The sequence below is a fragment of the Garra rufa genome, chromosome 18 (assembly GCF_049309525.1).
Source record: "Garra rufa chromosome 18, GarRuf1.0, whole genome shotgun sequence".
Classification (NCBI taxonomy): Eukaryota; Metazoa; Chordata; class Actinopteri; order Cypriniformes; family Cyprinidae; genus Garra; species Garra rufa.
The window spans coordinates 7,153,250-7,168,562 of record NC_133378.1 but is presented as its reverse complement, the minus strand read 5'-3'; the positions used below and the strand labels follow the sequence as shown (position 1 = coordinate 7,168,562).

Genomic DNA, 15,313 nt, shown 5'->3' with positions numbered 1-15,313 from the left:
CTCTGGACCTTTTCTTAATTATGTTTTTCAAGTGGCTGTTATTAAGATAATTCATGCAGAAACCTTTTATTCCACTGTAATTCTGATCACAGTTGTATTCCTCTTCCTACACAAGGGTCAGCCAATTAATGTTTGTTCTCAAACTAATTTGTGGGGGGGGGATCACATGCATTGAACAAAAAATTAGTATACTATAATTTACAATAATTTTGACCAAAGCTACAGTTCAGAAGCTAAAGTTTAACTATGACCTGAGAATTGTTGAAGACGCCCTGAGCTAATATGATTATATTATATTATTATTATGCAAAGTGAAATTGGCAAAAGTAAAACATTACTGCCCTCTGCTGGACCACTGTGAAATCTAGCCGTATTGAAACTATTTCCAAGTATTTTAGACATTTGTTTCACAGCAACGAGCCTCAGTCAGTAACATTATTTAACCACACAGTACCCACTAAAACATATAACGTTAGTAGGCGTTCCGTCCTCGACGTTTTCACAAGGCCTGTATTTAGTAGTCCCAGTGACAAAGATAAAGTGGGATATATGCTCTTCTTCACAAACACCAGAAGTGAGAAAAATGAGAAATAGTGTGCCAAACCTTGTGCTGTCTCCGGCTGTGGGTAAGCCTCTCATCTGTCGCTCCGCACATCCTTCTGAAGGATCCCAAAAATTTGCCTGTTCATTTTTAACAAGGTCCCAGTTTATATCAGTCTGGTTTTATCAGTTTATGGGACACATTTAATCGAAGATTGTTTTAAAAATAGGTCTCAATATCATGCGGTTTTGCAAAAGAGGCTGTTTTTAAAGAATAGCCGTTTGAAACTATATTGTAGTTGACATAAAAGCCGTTTATGTAAACGAGCGCGGCAAAGCGCGGTAATTCACTTCATGTGAGTCTTAAAGGGACAGTTAAAGGAGTAGTTCACTTTCAGAACGAAAATTTACAGATAATGTACTCACCCCGTTGTCATCCAAGATGTTCATGTCTTTCTTTTTTTAGTCGATCAGAAGTGATGTTTTTTTGAGGAAAACATTATAGGATATCTCTCCATATAATGGACTTCTGTGGTGCCCCCGAGTATGAACTTCCAAAATGCAGTTTAAAGTGTTACGAAACCCCAGACAACTTTTTCTGAGATTTTAGCAGAAGTGTTTGTGTTGCACATCATAGAAAGCAACGTTGGCATCTGTTAATATTAACTGTTATGGTGCGTTCACACCAGACGCGACTTGTGCGAATAAATCGCGCTATTCGCGCGTAGTTGGACGCTTGAACATTTAAGTTTACTCGCTTCATTCGCGCGTGAAATTCGCGTCATTCGCGCGTGACATTTACTTCACAACAGACGCAAATTCGCGTCATGGGAGGGGCTTCTGCCACTCGTCAGCGGGAAAGTAGTTGTAAAATAGGTGAATGAGCTCAATTTGCCAGCTTTAGCTTGCTTGTAGTCTCAATATGTATGTATATGTAGGTCAGATTGAGTAAAGAGCGTTTTTTTTTTTTATTTACCAGATTGTCCGACCTCTTCACTCACTTTCTTCCAAGCAAGATCCTTTTTATTCCGGTTTCTATAAAAGTACAAAGATGTATCGTACAGCTCCGAGTAACCACAGACAGCAACAGTGATTTTGTCCTCCATTGTTGTTTCGGATTTCTGCCTCCGTCACTACTAGAGCAAGCTCCTGATTGGTTAACGCGGCGCGGATTTTCGCCAAAGTTCAGATTTTTGAACTCGCGCGAATGGCGCGGCAAACGCGTGAAACGCTCAATTCGCGCCGCCTCATTCGCGCTATTCGCGCGTTTCGCGCCGCAGGATGGCTATTCGCGTCTTTGCATTGACTTAACATGTAAATCACTCGCGCTTGCCGCTTCAATCGCGTCCGGTGTGAACGCACCATATATAAGATAATTTGTTAATTTTTGAGCTTTTTTTGCGCTATTTTCATCTTCCGTGTTTAAAATCTACATTGCCCTGACGTCACCGTTTGTGACGCGGCGATGGACTATAGTACATCGATGACGCATCGGTGTCTCATTAATATTCATGACGCTGCGTGTTCTTATCCTATTAGAAGTCGATTCGCTTAATTATTCACGACAGCGTGTGCTGATTTGCTGTGGCAGGCACTTCAGACTATGAGATTGCATACATTAACTGAAAGCAACGTTCATGGATGAAAGCGAGTGTATGAGTTCGGCACACGCAATTCATTCACAAAGTAAGTGTAAGCGGTTTTTCCTTGACGCAACCCATCAAAAGGCTTATACCCAACAAACACACAACGTTGCCTCAACGTAGCCAACCTTTTAGCAACGTTGTAACAACATGGCTAAAAGGTTGTTGGTTCTACGTTGTGTTGTCAGGTTGTTACTACGTTGTCACAATGTTGCCATTCTACTACGGTTCAGGGCCATCTCTGAAAGTTGTGCTTAGGCTGTCTGGACAACCACTGTACATTTACTCGTCACTGTTCCGAAGCGCTTTTTAAATTTTAACAGACCGTTGGGCCGTTATTATTCTTCAAGCCAGGATAACGTTATGTGAGTATTGCTTTTTGATTTCTCTCAGATAAATATAAATATCCAAACAAATCCTTTAATTTTCGTGTCCAATGAGACATTTATTTATTTATTTTCTGTTAATGGAACAGAATATCTGATAATTCACATACCGAGTGTGAGTTTGCAGTCGGGAGTTAATGCGAACTATATTTCTTTCAGTATTCAGATGTCCTTCCTGGTGTTTGGTGTTGACCTGTGCCTGTCTACTGGATTCTGCGTTTGCCTCTGCCCTCTGGATTTGTTCATCTTTCTCGCACTCTTTTCTCCCTACCGCCTGCCTGTGACGATCACCTGGCCTCCGTATTCTCCATCCAGAGTCCGCCTCATCGGCTGGTGACCGCTGTTTTGTTGTTTTACTTTTGTTTAATAAACGTTCTCAGATGCCTTTGCTTTTTATTTGTAATTTAATATAATTAAACTGACTGATTTAATATATTTACATACGTAAAATATAATCTATATTGCATTTTCCTCCAAATGTATACCTAACGTACTTATCCTTGATATGTATGAAATGTTTGGTTTGAAATAAAGTTTGATTATATGAATTTGTATGGCATTTTTACTCAAAGTTTTATTCAAAGTTTATTCAAAGATGTTAAGTCAAAAAGAACAATATTATTGGACGATTTTTAATATTAAACCGTATTTAAAAGATTTAAAAACCTATCCCGTGCCTGATATAACACGCAGAATAGGCAATATTTATAATCTGGCATGAAAAAATACATGTAGTAAAAACGTCGACTCCTGGTTGATGAATGTCGCCTTACATTTCCACGTTGTTACAACGTTTCGAGCACGTAGACGGCGACGTTGCCATTATAAAAATGGAACGTTGCACAGACGTCGCCACAACGTAAATGTGTTTGCTGGGTATAAACGCAGCAAACTAAGCCTTCACAGTTATTTGTGGTTCAACAGTGTGTTAATATATAGGTTTTCGATGCATAATGCAAAAGGATGTCCATTTATTTGTGTTTTAAACTCATGGGGAGCGAAATGAAACTGTCTGAACCCAAAGTTGTCTGTGTTGTCTCTCTCCCCTCTCCTCCACGCAGTGCTGTGAGCGCGCCACGCCCACTTTTGCAGCATTTTTCAAAACTGTGGTGAGAGTAGCCAATGCTGAAACAGTGGGGTGTCGTTACCCTTTAAATGCAGCTTCAAAGGGGTTTAAATGATCCCAGCCGAGGAAGAAGGGTCTTATCTAGCGAAACGATCGGTTATTTTCTAAAAACATTTACAATTAATATACTTTTCAATCTCTACACAGAGTACACACGTACACAGAGCTTGAGGTTAAAAGGTATATAAATTGTGATTTGTTTTTAGAAAATAACCGATCGTTTTGCTAGATAAGACCCTTTTTTCCTTGGCTGTGATTGTTTAGAGCCATTTGAAGCTGCATTTTGGAAGTTCAAACTCGGGGGGACCATAGAAGTTTAGAGAAATCCTGAAATGTTTTTCCTTACGACTGAAGAAAGACATGAACATTTTGGATGACAACGGGGTGAGTACATTATCTGTAAATTTTTGTTCTGAAAGTGAACTACTTCTTTAAAGCCCTTTGAAGCTGCATTTAAACTGCATTTTGGAAGTTCAAACTCGCCATAGAAGTCTATTATATGGAGAGAAATTCTAAAATGTTTTCCTCAAAAAACAATTTCCTTACGACTGAAGAAAGACATGAACATCTTAGATGACAAGGGGGTGAGTACATTATCTGTACATTTTTGTTCTGAAAGTGAACTACTCCTTTAAACCAAAAATAAAATTTCTGTCATAATTGCTCACCCTCATGTTTTTCCCAAACCTGTAAGACCTTCGTTCATCTTCAGAACACAAATACAGATATTTTTGATGAAATCCGAGAGCTTGCATAGACAACAATGCAACTACTACTTTCAAGGCCCAGAAAGGTAGTAAGGACATTGTTGAAATAGTCCATTTGACATCAGTGGTTCAATCATAACTTCACAAAGCAGCGAGAACACACTTACACTGTGCATAAAGAAAACAAAAATTACTTTATTCAGCAATTCTTCTCCCCTGAGACATGGTGAAAATGGTTTAACGGTTGAACCACTGATGTCACATGGACTGTTCATGTAGGTACTTAATATGTTTCTGGGCCTGGGAACATTTCAGTTACATTGCTGTCTATGCAGGGTCACAAAGCTCCCAGATTTCATCAAAAAAAAAATTCTTAATTTGTGTTTTGAAGAATGTTTTTCCCAGTCTGACCGATTAGTACAGTACAATAATTGGCCATTTTCAGCAGCAAAAATCAGCAAAATATACGAGTTTCATTTGGTTCCGTGCCACCAATATGGCCGACTGATCAGATTTCATCAAAAATGTCTTAATTTGTGTTCTGAAGATGAACGAAGGTCTTACAGGTTTGGAACAACATGAGGGTGAGTAATTAATGACAGAATTTTCACTTTTGGGTGAACTAACCCTAAAGGATCTGCAGCAATAAAATCTGAATGAAATGTTGTGGCTTTCATTCTGTTTGCATATTCCCCCGGTTTCAAAGCCTAGTCCTAGACTAAAATGTAAGTCTGAGCTGTTTGAACTGAAAGAAACTTGCACTGACTGATCTAAAAATATATCGGTGCCTTTGTTTTGTCTCAAGATGCACAACAGTAATGTTTTTTTCTAAGCATGTTTAGGAAAATTACTTAAATGTCCTAATTGAACTATCTGCTAATCCTGATTTAGTCTAAGCCCTGTCTGTGAAACCAGGCCATTAAGTTTAAGTTAATCTCAATGTTAGCATAATACTAATCTCTGACAAGACATATTTTACATATTTTTACAGATATTAAAATATTGATGACTACACTTTTTTTGTCCAATCAAATGTGAACTACCCTTTTAATAAAAATTAAAGACCCATTTTACTTCTGAAATCCGAGGAGCTAGTAAACATTTGATTGGACAAAAAAAAGTGTAGTCATTTACATTTACATTTACATTTACTTTTATCCAAAGCGACAATTGGGAATACAACAAGTGATTCATCCGAAGGAGGCAGATCAACATAGGAAGTGCTCAAAAATACCATATATCAGGCGTTGTTAGAAGAGTGCAGGCTAGAAGGAGAAGATCAAGAAAGAGAGGAGAACAGGCTAGAAAGGGAGGATCAAGAAGAGAAGAGGAATTTTTTTTTTTTTTTATATAGTCACATAGTGTCGAAAAAGATGAGTTTTCAGCAGTCGCTTGAAAGCTGTTAAGGAGTCTGCATTCCGGATAGGGGTGGGAAGATCATTCCACCAGGCAGGTCATCAATATTTTTCCTCTGAAAAAGAATGTCTTTTAATATCTGTAAATTCAGAAGTAAAATGGGTCTTTAATTTTTAATAAAAGGGTAGTTCACCCAAAAATGAAAATTCTGTTAATAATTACTTACCCTCATGTCGTCCCAAATCCATAGGACCTTCGTTCATCTTCAGAACACAAATTAAGATATTTTTGATGAAATCTGATCAATCGGTCATATTGGTGGCACGGAACCAAACAAAACTTGCATATTTTGCTGATTTTTGCTGCTGAAAATGGTCAATAATTGTCATGTTTTGGGTTGTACTAATCAGTCAGACAAGGCAAATCATTCAGAGTACTATAGACTGCCAAAAGTTATAACAACTCAAGTAGAGAAGAGGGCAAAAAAAAACTGTCTGAGAAATAAAAGGCATTTGTGGTTGGTCAAACTGAACGAGGATTTCCAGGGCAAGAATCTTGACAACATTCGTGTTTGTTCTTATTATTTCGGGTCAGGCAGGTGAAATAATAGGCTAATATCCTAATTAATTCTGCTCGTATGTATCTTTACCACCTGCTAACTTTAGTTTGTCAAAATATTGCAGCCTTTCCTGCTTACTAAGTCCTTCTCTATATGATTTAGCAGCTTCCAAACATTTATTCTGTAGTTTAGACAGCATAGCAGAACAGTGTATTTAGTAGTACATTAAAGGTCCCATATTGTCAAAATCGAAATTTCCTGGTCTAGGGGCTATGAAACTACCATATGAGTTTCAAAACAGTCAATCCACAGTAAACTGCACACAGCCTGCTTAAAGTAGCTGATCATTTTCACGAGCCGCTGTGACTTCCGTAACGATGTGACGTCCGATCTACTCAGTCACCGCCTTCAGTCACCACCCCGAGCACCAACCACCTTCCCACCCTCCTTTTGTCAAACCCAGACAATATCGTGTCCATAACATTGCTAAGCAACAACAACACGAAAACAAGTGGAGAAAACCCTGTTCAGTCGATAGATGTCGAAACTACATCATTGCACAGGCTTCAGAACAACCTGAATATAAGAGACCAGTGGCACGTCAACTTCAGCCTCTTTCACACAGCGATTCCGGTAAATACACGGATAATGTGTCCCATGATTTGTTCCGGAGTTGTTTGATTTGGTTCATTCACAGTTGTTTTCCGGAATCTGTGCGTGCTTTAGACACAACCCATAAAGACATGTGACGTTTGGATGTGAGATGTAATGCGACGCGTACGTTTCACTAAACTGAAACTAACCTGAACAAACTGTGCTTCAGCGCTGATAGTGAGGAGCTGGCTCTGCCCGATCGCCGCTTCATTCCACTTTGCACGTATTTTTTCGTTGTGAAGAGTCGCATGATAACGTGCATCATCACTACAACACTGCCTTTATGGTTCTGGCTTTTGTTCACACAGCGCTCGTTCCCGTAATTTTCCAGAATCAGCGCGCATTGTGAAAGGGGCTTTACTAAAGCAACAGTTATGTAGCTTACTGCATTCGGTGTTTGAAAAAGAAAAAACATTAATGATCATTCTGAAATATCCTGTTGAGTATCAGCAGCCTAGGCTCTCTCTATGGCTCTGGGCTCAGCTAAAGCATACATGACCGTAGTTACCTGTGGTTGGCCTGGCTGTGCGTCACTCAGAAAACAACAGGCCAATCAGAAGAGAGGCTCATGAATATTAATTAGATGGGCCAAAATCGACCTGTTTTTGACAGAGCTCCTAAAAAAGGAGCTGTAAAAATATATTGAGATGGATTTTGGCACTTATGCCACAAATATATATTCTTAAGGACATCAACAACTAAAATAAACCTCCAGAAATGTGTACAATATGGGACCTTTAACTGACAGCAACCAATGCTGTCGTTTACATCCGAGTATCTCCAAAATAGCCGTGCATCCGGGACCAAATTGTAATGCAAGTTCAAATCCTCTATAGAGAGCAACAAAACTGACTGTTTAAGGCCCAGAAAGGCAATAAGGACATTGTTTAAATTGTTCATGTGACATCAGTGGTTCAACCTTAATTTTATGAAGTTCGCTTTCAGAATTTGTGCTGTTTCGGGTTTGGAACGACATGAGGGTGAGTAATATATATATATATATATATATATATATATAGGCCAGGAAAATGACACCACCACAAATTATGTTTACTCTTCAATTTTATTGACAAATCCAAATAATTTCATAGTTTTGAACCGCTTTTACAAGGTCACTTTCCTGTATTCTGAAAATAAAACCATCAGAGCATATAAACACTGTAATCCAATTTGAAACCTATATGATGAGTGTGAACACAGTGATGCGAGTTAAGAGTCTGACGAGGAGTCTTTTACGTCTGTGCTCTCCGTGGCCTCGCTGACCTCGCTCATTTCTTTACTCTCTCCTCCGCTGTCTCCATCTCCCTCCTTCTCTCCATCCTGCACCGTCAACTTCTCCACCAGGCCAGTCACAGATGTGTCCTGAGATGGTGCCGCCTCTGAGCCCCACAGACGAACACCTGGTTTCTGCAACTGCACATCAGGAAAAGTTAGTGTTTTCTGCTTAATAAGTAAACATCTCTACTAGCATCCACAACTGACTATGGAAGCAAACTGGTAAATGTAATGTGTTTAATGTGTTTTTGAGCCAAGTGCACTTGCTAATTGGTGACAATGAATCTGGAAAATACACTAGGCTATACAGTAGCTACCAGTAAGCTTTTTCATTTTTGAAGGTGATCCAAATTTAGCCTTCTCTAATTTTTTAATTTAAAATCTGCAGAAGGTGCGACTCAATTGCACTGACCAAATTTAGATGTGCGATTGTGTGATTTCTGTTACTAACACTTTTCTACCTACAATAATTGGGCAGTAATTATCAAAGATAAAAATACATATTTTTGATTAGGCATTTTAAAACCACTTGGCTCAAACTCCAAGTTGGCACAAGCCCCATTGTCACAGATAACAGAGTCCCAATCAACTCGTTGGGAAAATTAGGGAGGAGGAAAATGGAGTTTGTGTGGTCTGTTTGCCAGGAGATTAAAAAAAAAAAAAAAAAAATCCACACACAGTGCTTTGCCAAAGTATTCATACACCATTTTTTCATGTTTTGTTATGTTGCTGCCTTATGTTAAACTGCTTTTTTTATTACTTTTTTCCACATCAATCTAAACTCCATAGACCATACTGACAAAGCAAAAACAGAATTGTCACAACTTTGTAAACCTGAAATAAGTACTATGCATAACTCAGTACTTAGCTGAAGCACCTTTATAGCCTCAAGTCTTCATGGGTATGATGCGACAAGCTTTGCTCATCAGCATTTGGCAGTTATCTGCCATTCTTCTACTCACCTTTCAAGCTCTGTCAGCTTGGAGAGGGGCAGACGCACATTTCAGGTTTCTCCAGAACTATTTGATTGCATTCAAGCCAAGGCTGTGGCTGGGACACTCAAGGACATTCACAGAGTTGTCTATAAACCACTCTTGCTGTGTGCTTAGGGTCATTGTCCTGTTGGCAGGTGAACCTTCTGCCCAGTTTGAGGTGCTGAATGCTCTGAACTTGGGTTTCATTAAGGCTATCTTAACATTTTGGTGCATTGAACTTTTCTTTAACTTTAATGAGCCCCTCAGTTCCTGCCACTGAAAAGTCTAACCAAGGCCCTTCTCCTTGAATTGCTCAGCTTGGCCAGGAGGCCAGCTCTAGGAAGAGTCCTGGTGGTTTCCAACTTCTTCCATTAAGGGTAACAGAGACTACATGCTTCTGTGAACCTTCAATGCAGCAGATTCTTTTCTGAACTCTTCCCCAGGGGCCGGTTGCATAAACATAGCCATTATCTTAAGACTGTGTCTAAGAAAAAGCCTGACCAACTAAAGTCAGTGGGGAAAGACTGTTGCATAAAATAAGTACATGGTTGTCTTTAGTAAGACAGTCTAATTTGCACTGCATTGTGGGAAAAGACGCTGAACAACTTAAACAAAATGGCCGACAGTGGGCGCTCGTCGCAGTTTTCCTTTGCTGAAAATATTTGCATATTGGAGGAATACAACGCTGCAAAATCGATTTTAATGAACAAATTTAGCGATTACAATGCAAACAATAAAAAAAACACAAGGCTTGGTCCACAATAACGGATCAAGTTAATAGTATAAATCCTTCTGTCCCGCGGACCGTCAAAGATGTACAGAAACGGTTTAACAACATGGTGCAGGAAGCAAAGAAGGAAATATTCAAACGAAAAAAAAAAGGTCTTTGAAAAACCTCTCTCTTCTTATTGCATGTTCATAAACCCAAAGATTAAAATTTGCCATAGCACAAGACAAACAAAAGTCTACGCTGTTTAAAAATCTGTCACAGCTGACAGTTGGTTTCCAAGGCAACATAGATTGTAAGGAAAAGTTAGCCATGGGGTAATCAGTCTAACTTTTTGGTCTTAAATTAGACCAGTATAAGATTTTATGCAACTGGCTTACAAAGTAAAGACCCGTCTTAAAGAAAAAAATTAGATGACTAACTTGTAAGAGCAGTCTAAAACAGTTTTATGCAACCGGCCCCTGATGTGTGGCTTGATGCAATCCTGTCTCTGAGCTCTACAGGCAGTTTTTTGACCGCAGGGCTTGGTTTTCGATCTGATATGCATTTTCAGCTGTTAGACCTTTTATTCAGACTTGTGTGCCTTTCCTAATCATATCCATTCAAATTAATTTGCCAGAGTTTAACTTCACTTCAACTATAGTAACATCTACAAGTAATACGAATGCTCCTGAAGTGTTCGAGATAAGGGTATGAATACTTATGCAATGGAATCATTTAAGTTTTATATTTTTAATAAATTTGCAAAGATGTTTTTTACTTTGTCATTATGGTGTATGTATCAATCATGAGTGTAGATTGATGTTGAAAAAAGTAATTTAAGCAGTTTAACATAAGGTTGCAAAATAAAATGTGAAGAAAACAAAAACAAAGACCAAGTAGAGTTAGGGTAAAAAAAAAAAAAAATTTGAAGCTGCATTTTTATTGCATCATTACATATAATTGCGACCTAACATACCTCATCTGCCATCTGAGTGAGATTCCTCTTCATGGCATAAGCATCTTCTCCATCTGCATAATATTTGGGCTCCACTTCACTAATTCTGCAGCACAGCATCAGAAAAATATTTAGTATGACTATAATACAACACAGTATCACAACATACAGGAAAGAACATAATGTACTTAAAGGGATAGTTCACGCAAACATGAAAATTCTGTCATAATTTACTCACTGTCATGTTGTTTCAACCCTCAAGTTTAAACACAAAAGACGACATTTGGGGGAAAAAAACGTTTATTGACTTAATAATATAATATAATATAATAATCCATAATATTTTTTCCATATTATGAAAGTTAGTGAGGACAGTTGATGTTTGGTGACCAATATTCTTCAAAATATCTTTTTTTGTGTTCAACAGAAAAAAAGAAACTCTTACAGTTTTGGAACAACCTTAAGATGAATAAATGATGACATAATTTTAATTTTTGGGTGAAGTATCACTTTAATGTCTCTCCAATTTATCATGATGTGCATTCATACGCAGTTATAAATGGTGGCTAAAAACGCTATTTTCTGAGGCAGTCTTGAAAGTTTATTATAGTGCTGCCTATTTAACACTAATTTAGTACAATTCTATTTAAACTAACAATTAATCATACTGATGTTTTTGAAGTTGAACTCTTTCTGAAGGGTCATAATCACAATGTCTTTTTTTCATCCCTCTGCACTGTTTTAATTATTTTCTATTTAAACACACTAACGTTTCGCATCTTGAGAACGTTAAGAAACACCTGCAATTATATCGTTCTGTTACACTTCATCTAGCAGTTTATGAAATTACATTTGTAATTCATTCATTTAGTTTTAACTGACTGACAGTCCATATTCTTTCACAATATAAACATAATAGAAATGGGGGAAAAATAATTGGCACTCACTGAAACTTAAGTGTGTTTGAGTACAAGTGAAGAGCAGCCCGGTTACTGAAAAACAAACAGAAACAGTCAGGAAAATCACTTCAGAAAATCTCAAGCCTGATATGATGATATAATGAGAGTGTAGATCCTACCTCTTTCTGACATGTAAAGAGACATATTTGGCATTGAAGTTCTCAATCATGGCTCTGCTGGCTTGATCCATCAGTTTTTGAGCCAGTCCAAGACGCCTGTGAGAGCGTTTAACTGCCTGTAATAACACACAGCAATGCATTTATTTATACACATGCAGACATGATAAAAGACAACATCAGCACAAATGAGAGAACAGCAAATGTGTTCAGATTAAAAACACTAACCAGTGATGTAATGTGTCCATGAGGCACATCATCAGGATCCTCCTCCCTGTAAATTTTAAAATACGCAATTTACATAAAATCAGAATTATCATATCAATATCATTATAATTATTAGAAATATTGCAGAATTAATTACTACATCAATTATTTTCAAAATAACCTCTCAAATTTTATTGTTCATCAAAAAATGAGAATTCTGTAATTTAATCAGCCTTATGTCGTTTCAAACCTGTATGACTTTCTTTTTTCTTTAAAGCATAAAAGAAGATATTTTAAAGAATGCTTCCATTGTATTTTTCATCCATAAGTTGATGGAAACGTAACCAATGCAGGTAGCCAAAATTATTATAACACTAGTATTTTAACCAGCTAAAATGGTCAGTTATTTCTGTTTTGCTGTTGTATGTCAGTAGGAAATATCAGTTCACATTTCCAAACATTCATTTTGCCATTAATTGTAATAATCCAGTGAGATTTTAGTTTGCACAAGGAGTCTGACAACAGCCAGTGCTCCACACAGAGATCTGATCTCATCCTCATCCAGTCTGTCTGGAACAATATGAAGAAACACAACAAACTGAGACTAAATAAATTCAGAAGAACTGTGGCAACATCTCCGAAACGCTTCAAGAGACCTACCTGCAAAGCTACCTGAAAAACTATGCGCTGCGCAAGTGCACCTAGGGCCAAAGCTTTAAACACAAAGGATGGTCACATCAAATATTGATTTAATTTAGCAGTGTTGTTTTCGTCAACGATGACGAAATCATTTCGTTGACGGCACTTTTTTTCATGACGATAACACGACGATGACGAGATAAAAATGGCTCGTTGATGACTAAAACATGACGAGACGTGTGTGAGTTTTCGTTGACGAGACGAGAATAGACGAAAATGTTAGTGGGTGGTCCGTCAGACGTTTAAAATGCATGACATTTCCGCTTATTGTGCATGCCAATTAAAACTTAAAAAGTATCTGACGCTATGGCAAGCCGTTTTAGCATTAAATACTCTTTGCTATACTAGTATGGCAAGCCGTTTTAGCATTCCATCCTTGTTTGTCTTTTATGTTCTAAAACATTCCTTCATTATTGTAATTATTGGTGAAAATAGTCGATCCGGAAGCTCACATTGTGTTGAACTATAGATCTGCTATTTTCAGAACTTATAAGTGACACTACCCAACAGCAAAATAGTTACTGACCTACATTAATTTGTTAAAAGACTACTTTTTTCCCTTTTTTTGACTAAAACTAGACTAAAACCTTTTTGACTTTTCGTCGACTAAAATTGGACTGAAACTATCACATATAGAAGTGACTAAAATTTGACTAAAACTAAGAAGCATTTTAGTCCAAAAGACTAAGACTAAATCTAAGATGGTTGTCAAAAACAACACTGTAATTTAGTTAATAAAAGTTAATTGATTAAGAAATCTGTTTATGACATTGTTTTTTCTTTAAAACATTTTAGCTAGTGAAAATACAAGTATTATAATAATTTTGGTCAGCACTCACTGTATCTTCTTTTAAGTTCCACAGCAGAAAGGAAGTCATACAGGTTTGGAACAACATGAATGTGAGTAAATTATAAAAGAATTCTCAATTTTGGATGAACTATTTCTTTAACTTAACAATTTGGAGCTGTTATGGACATCTCAAAAAGCAATAAAGAAAAACAAAACTTACATTTTAGCCAAAACATATCCCACTATCTTCCCATTCTCATCCTCTGCTATGTATGACAGCTGGAAAACAAACACAGCTGTTCAGTAAAGCAGTTCAGCATGTGAATATAAGCGACTTTGTATGAAAATCAGTGACAGTCGCAGACCTGTGGCCAGGACAGGCCATGGTAGAAATAGTACTTCATCTGATAGTTCTCTGGAAGACACAGCAGGTTGCAGTGCTGCATGTTCATCAGATCCTCTGGCTGGAAAACATGCAAAAGAGAGAATCATTAAGTCAAGCTATTCTCTGCCTACCACCTGCAACAGTAGTGGGACATTTAGGTAAAAAAAACACGAGCCAAAACAATCCGTTTCATGACTGTTGTGGTGCTTGACAGACTTAAGTGTAACATTACCTCAGAGAACCCTACTACAGAACAACGCGTGCACGAGTCATAAAAATAAAATGCCAAAAGCAGACATAATTAAAAGTAAAAAAAATAATACTGAATAGACTTCGTTCTTAATCGTCCGGACTGCGTCTCTGATGGCCAAAATGTGTTTTGAGACACAGCCACTGTCTGACGATAAATACACTAATGTTTGTCTGTATTTTGCCGTACTCACCCGTGCGTTGCGTATATTCATTTTGCCCGCTGGATTGGTTGATAAATGTATTATACGATATAAATACAGCTGTCAAATAGACACAAATATGTTCCTATAGAATTGAATAAGCAGGCAGATGGACACAGCTACACCTCTACAACCATGTTGCCCATGACCGGAAGACGGATGCTCGGATAGAAAAGTCCTTCCGGTGATAACTATAATAAAAGTCCTTGAAAAATGTTGAAGCTTTTTGGAAATGAAGTTAGACGAAACCAGGGTTCGTATAAAAGAGGATTTCTAAAAGATTTACACTGCCGCTCAAAAGTTTGAGATTAAGAAGATTTTCAATGCGTTTTGAAATGTTAATGCAATTTAAAATAGTGGTTTTCTATTTGAATATACTTTCAAATGTAATTTATTCCTTTGATACAAGGCTGAATTTTCAGCATCATTACTCCAGTCTTCAGTGTCACATGATCCTTCAGAAATCATTTTAATATTCTTATATATTATCAGTGTTGGTAACTGATAATACATTTTTCTTAATTCTTTGGATTCTTTGATAAATAAAACGTTAAAAAGAACCGCATTTATTTAAAATATAATTTTTTTTGTAACAATAAGCACCTCGTTCGAAGTTTGGGGTCTGTACTTTTTTTAATTTATTTCTCTCTTTGAAAGAAATTAATACTTTTATTCAGCAAGGATGTGTTAAATTGATAAAAAGTGATAGTAAAGACATATATTGTTAGAAAGATTTCTATTTTTAATAAATGCTATTCTTTTAAACTATTTATTCATCAAAGGATCCTGAAAAAGTATCACAGTATTATGCAGCCGTTTCC

General features: G+C 37.2%; 1 protein-coding gene across 1 annotated transcript; it reads right to left on the bottom strand.

The window, feature by feature from the left end:
- Positions 1 to 8,015: 8,015 nt before the first annotated feature.
- Positions 8,016 to 14,641, bottom strand: naa10 (N-alpha-acetyltransferase 10, NatA catalytic subuni). The gene is made up of 8 exons (XM_073823528.1): positions 14,484 to 14,641; positions 14,021 to 14,119; positions 13,876 to 13,934; positions 12,188 to 12,233; positions 11,963 to 12,078; positions 11,832 to 11,876; positions 10,906 to 10,990; positions 8,016 to 8,384 (listed from the first exon to the last, which is right to left on the bottom strand). Exons 1-8 carry the CDS (start codon positions 14,502 to 14,504, stop codon positions 8,181 to 8,183), a joined length of 675 nt encoding a protein of 224 aa, XP_073679629.1. The 5' UTR covers positions 14,505 to 14,641; the 3' UTR covers positions 8,016 to 8,180.
- Between the last annotated feature and the right edge of the window lie 672 nt (positions 14,642 to 15,313).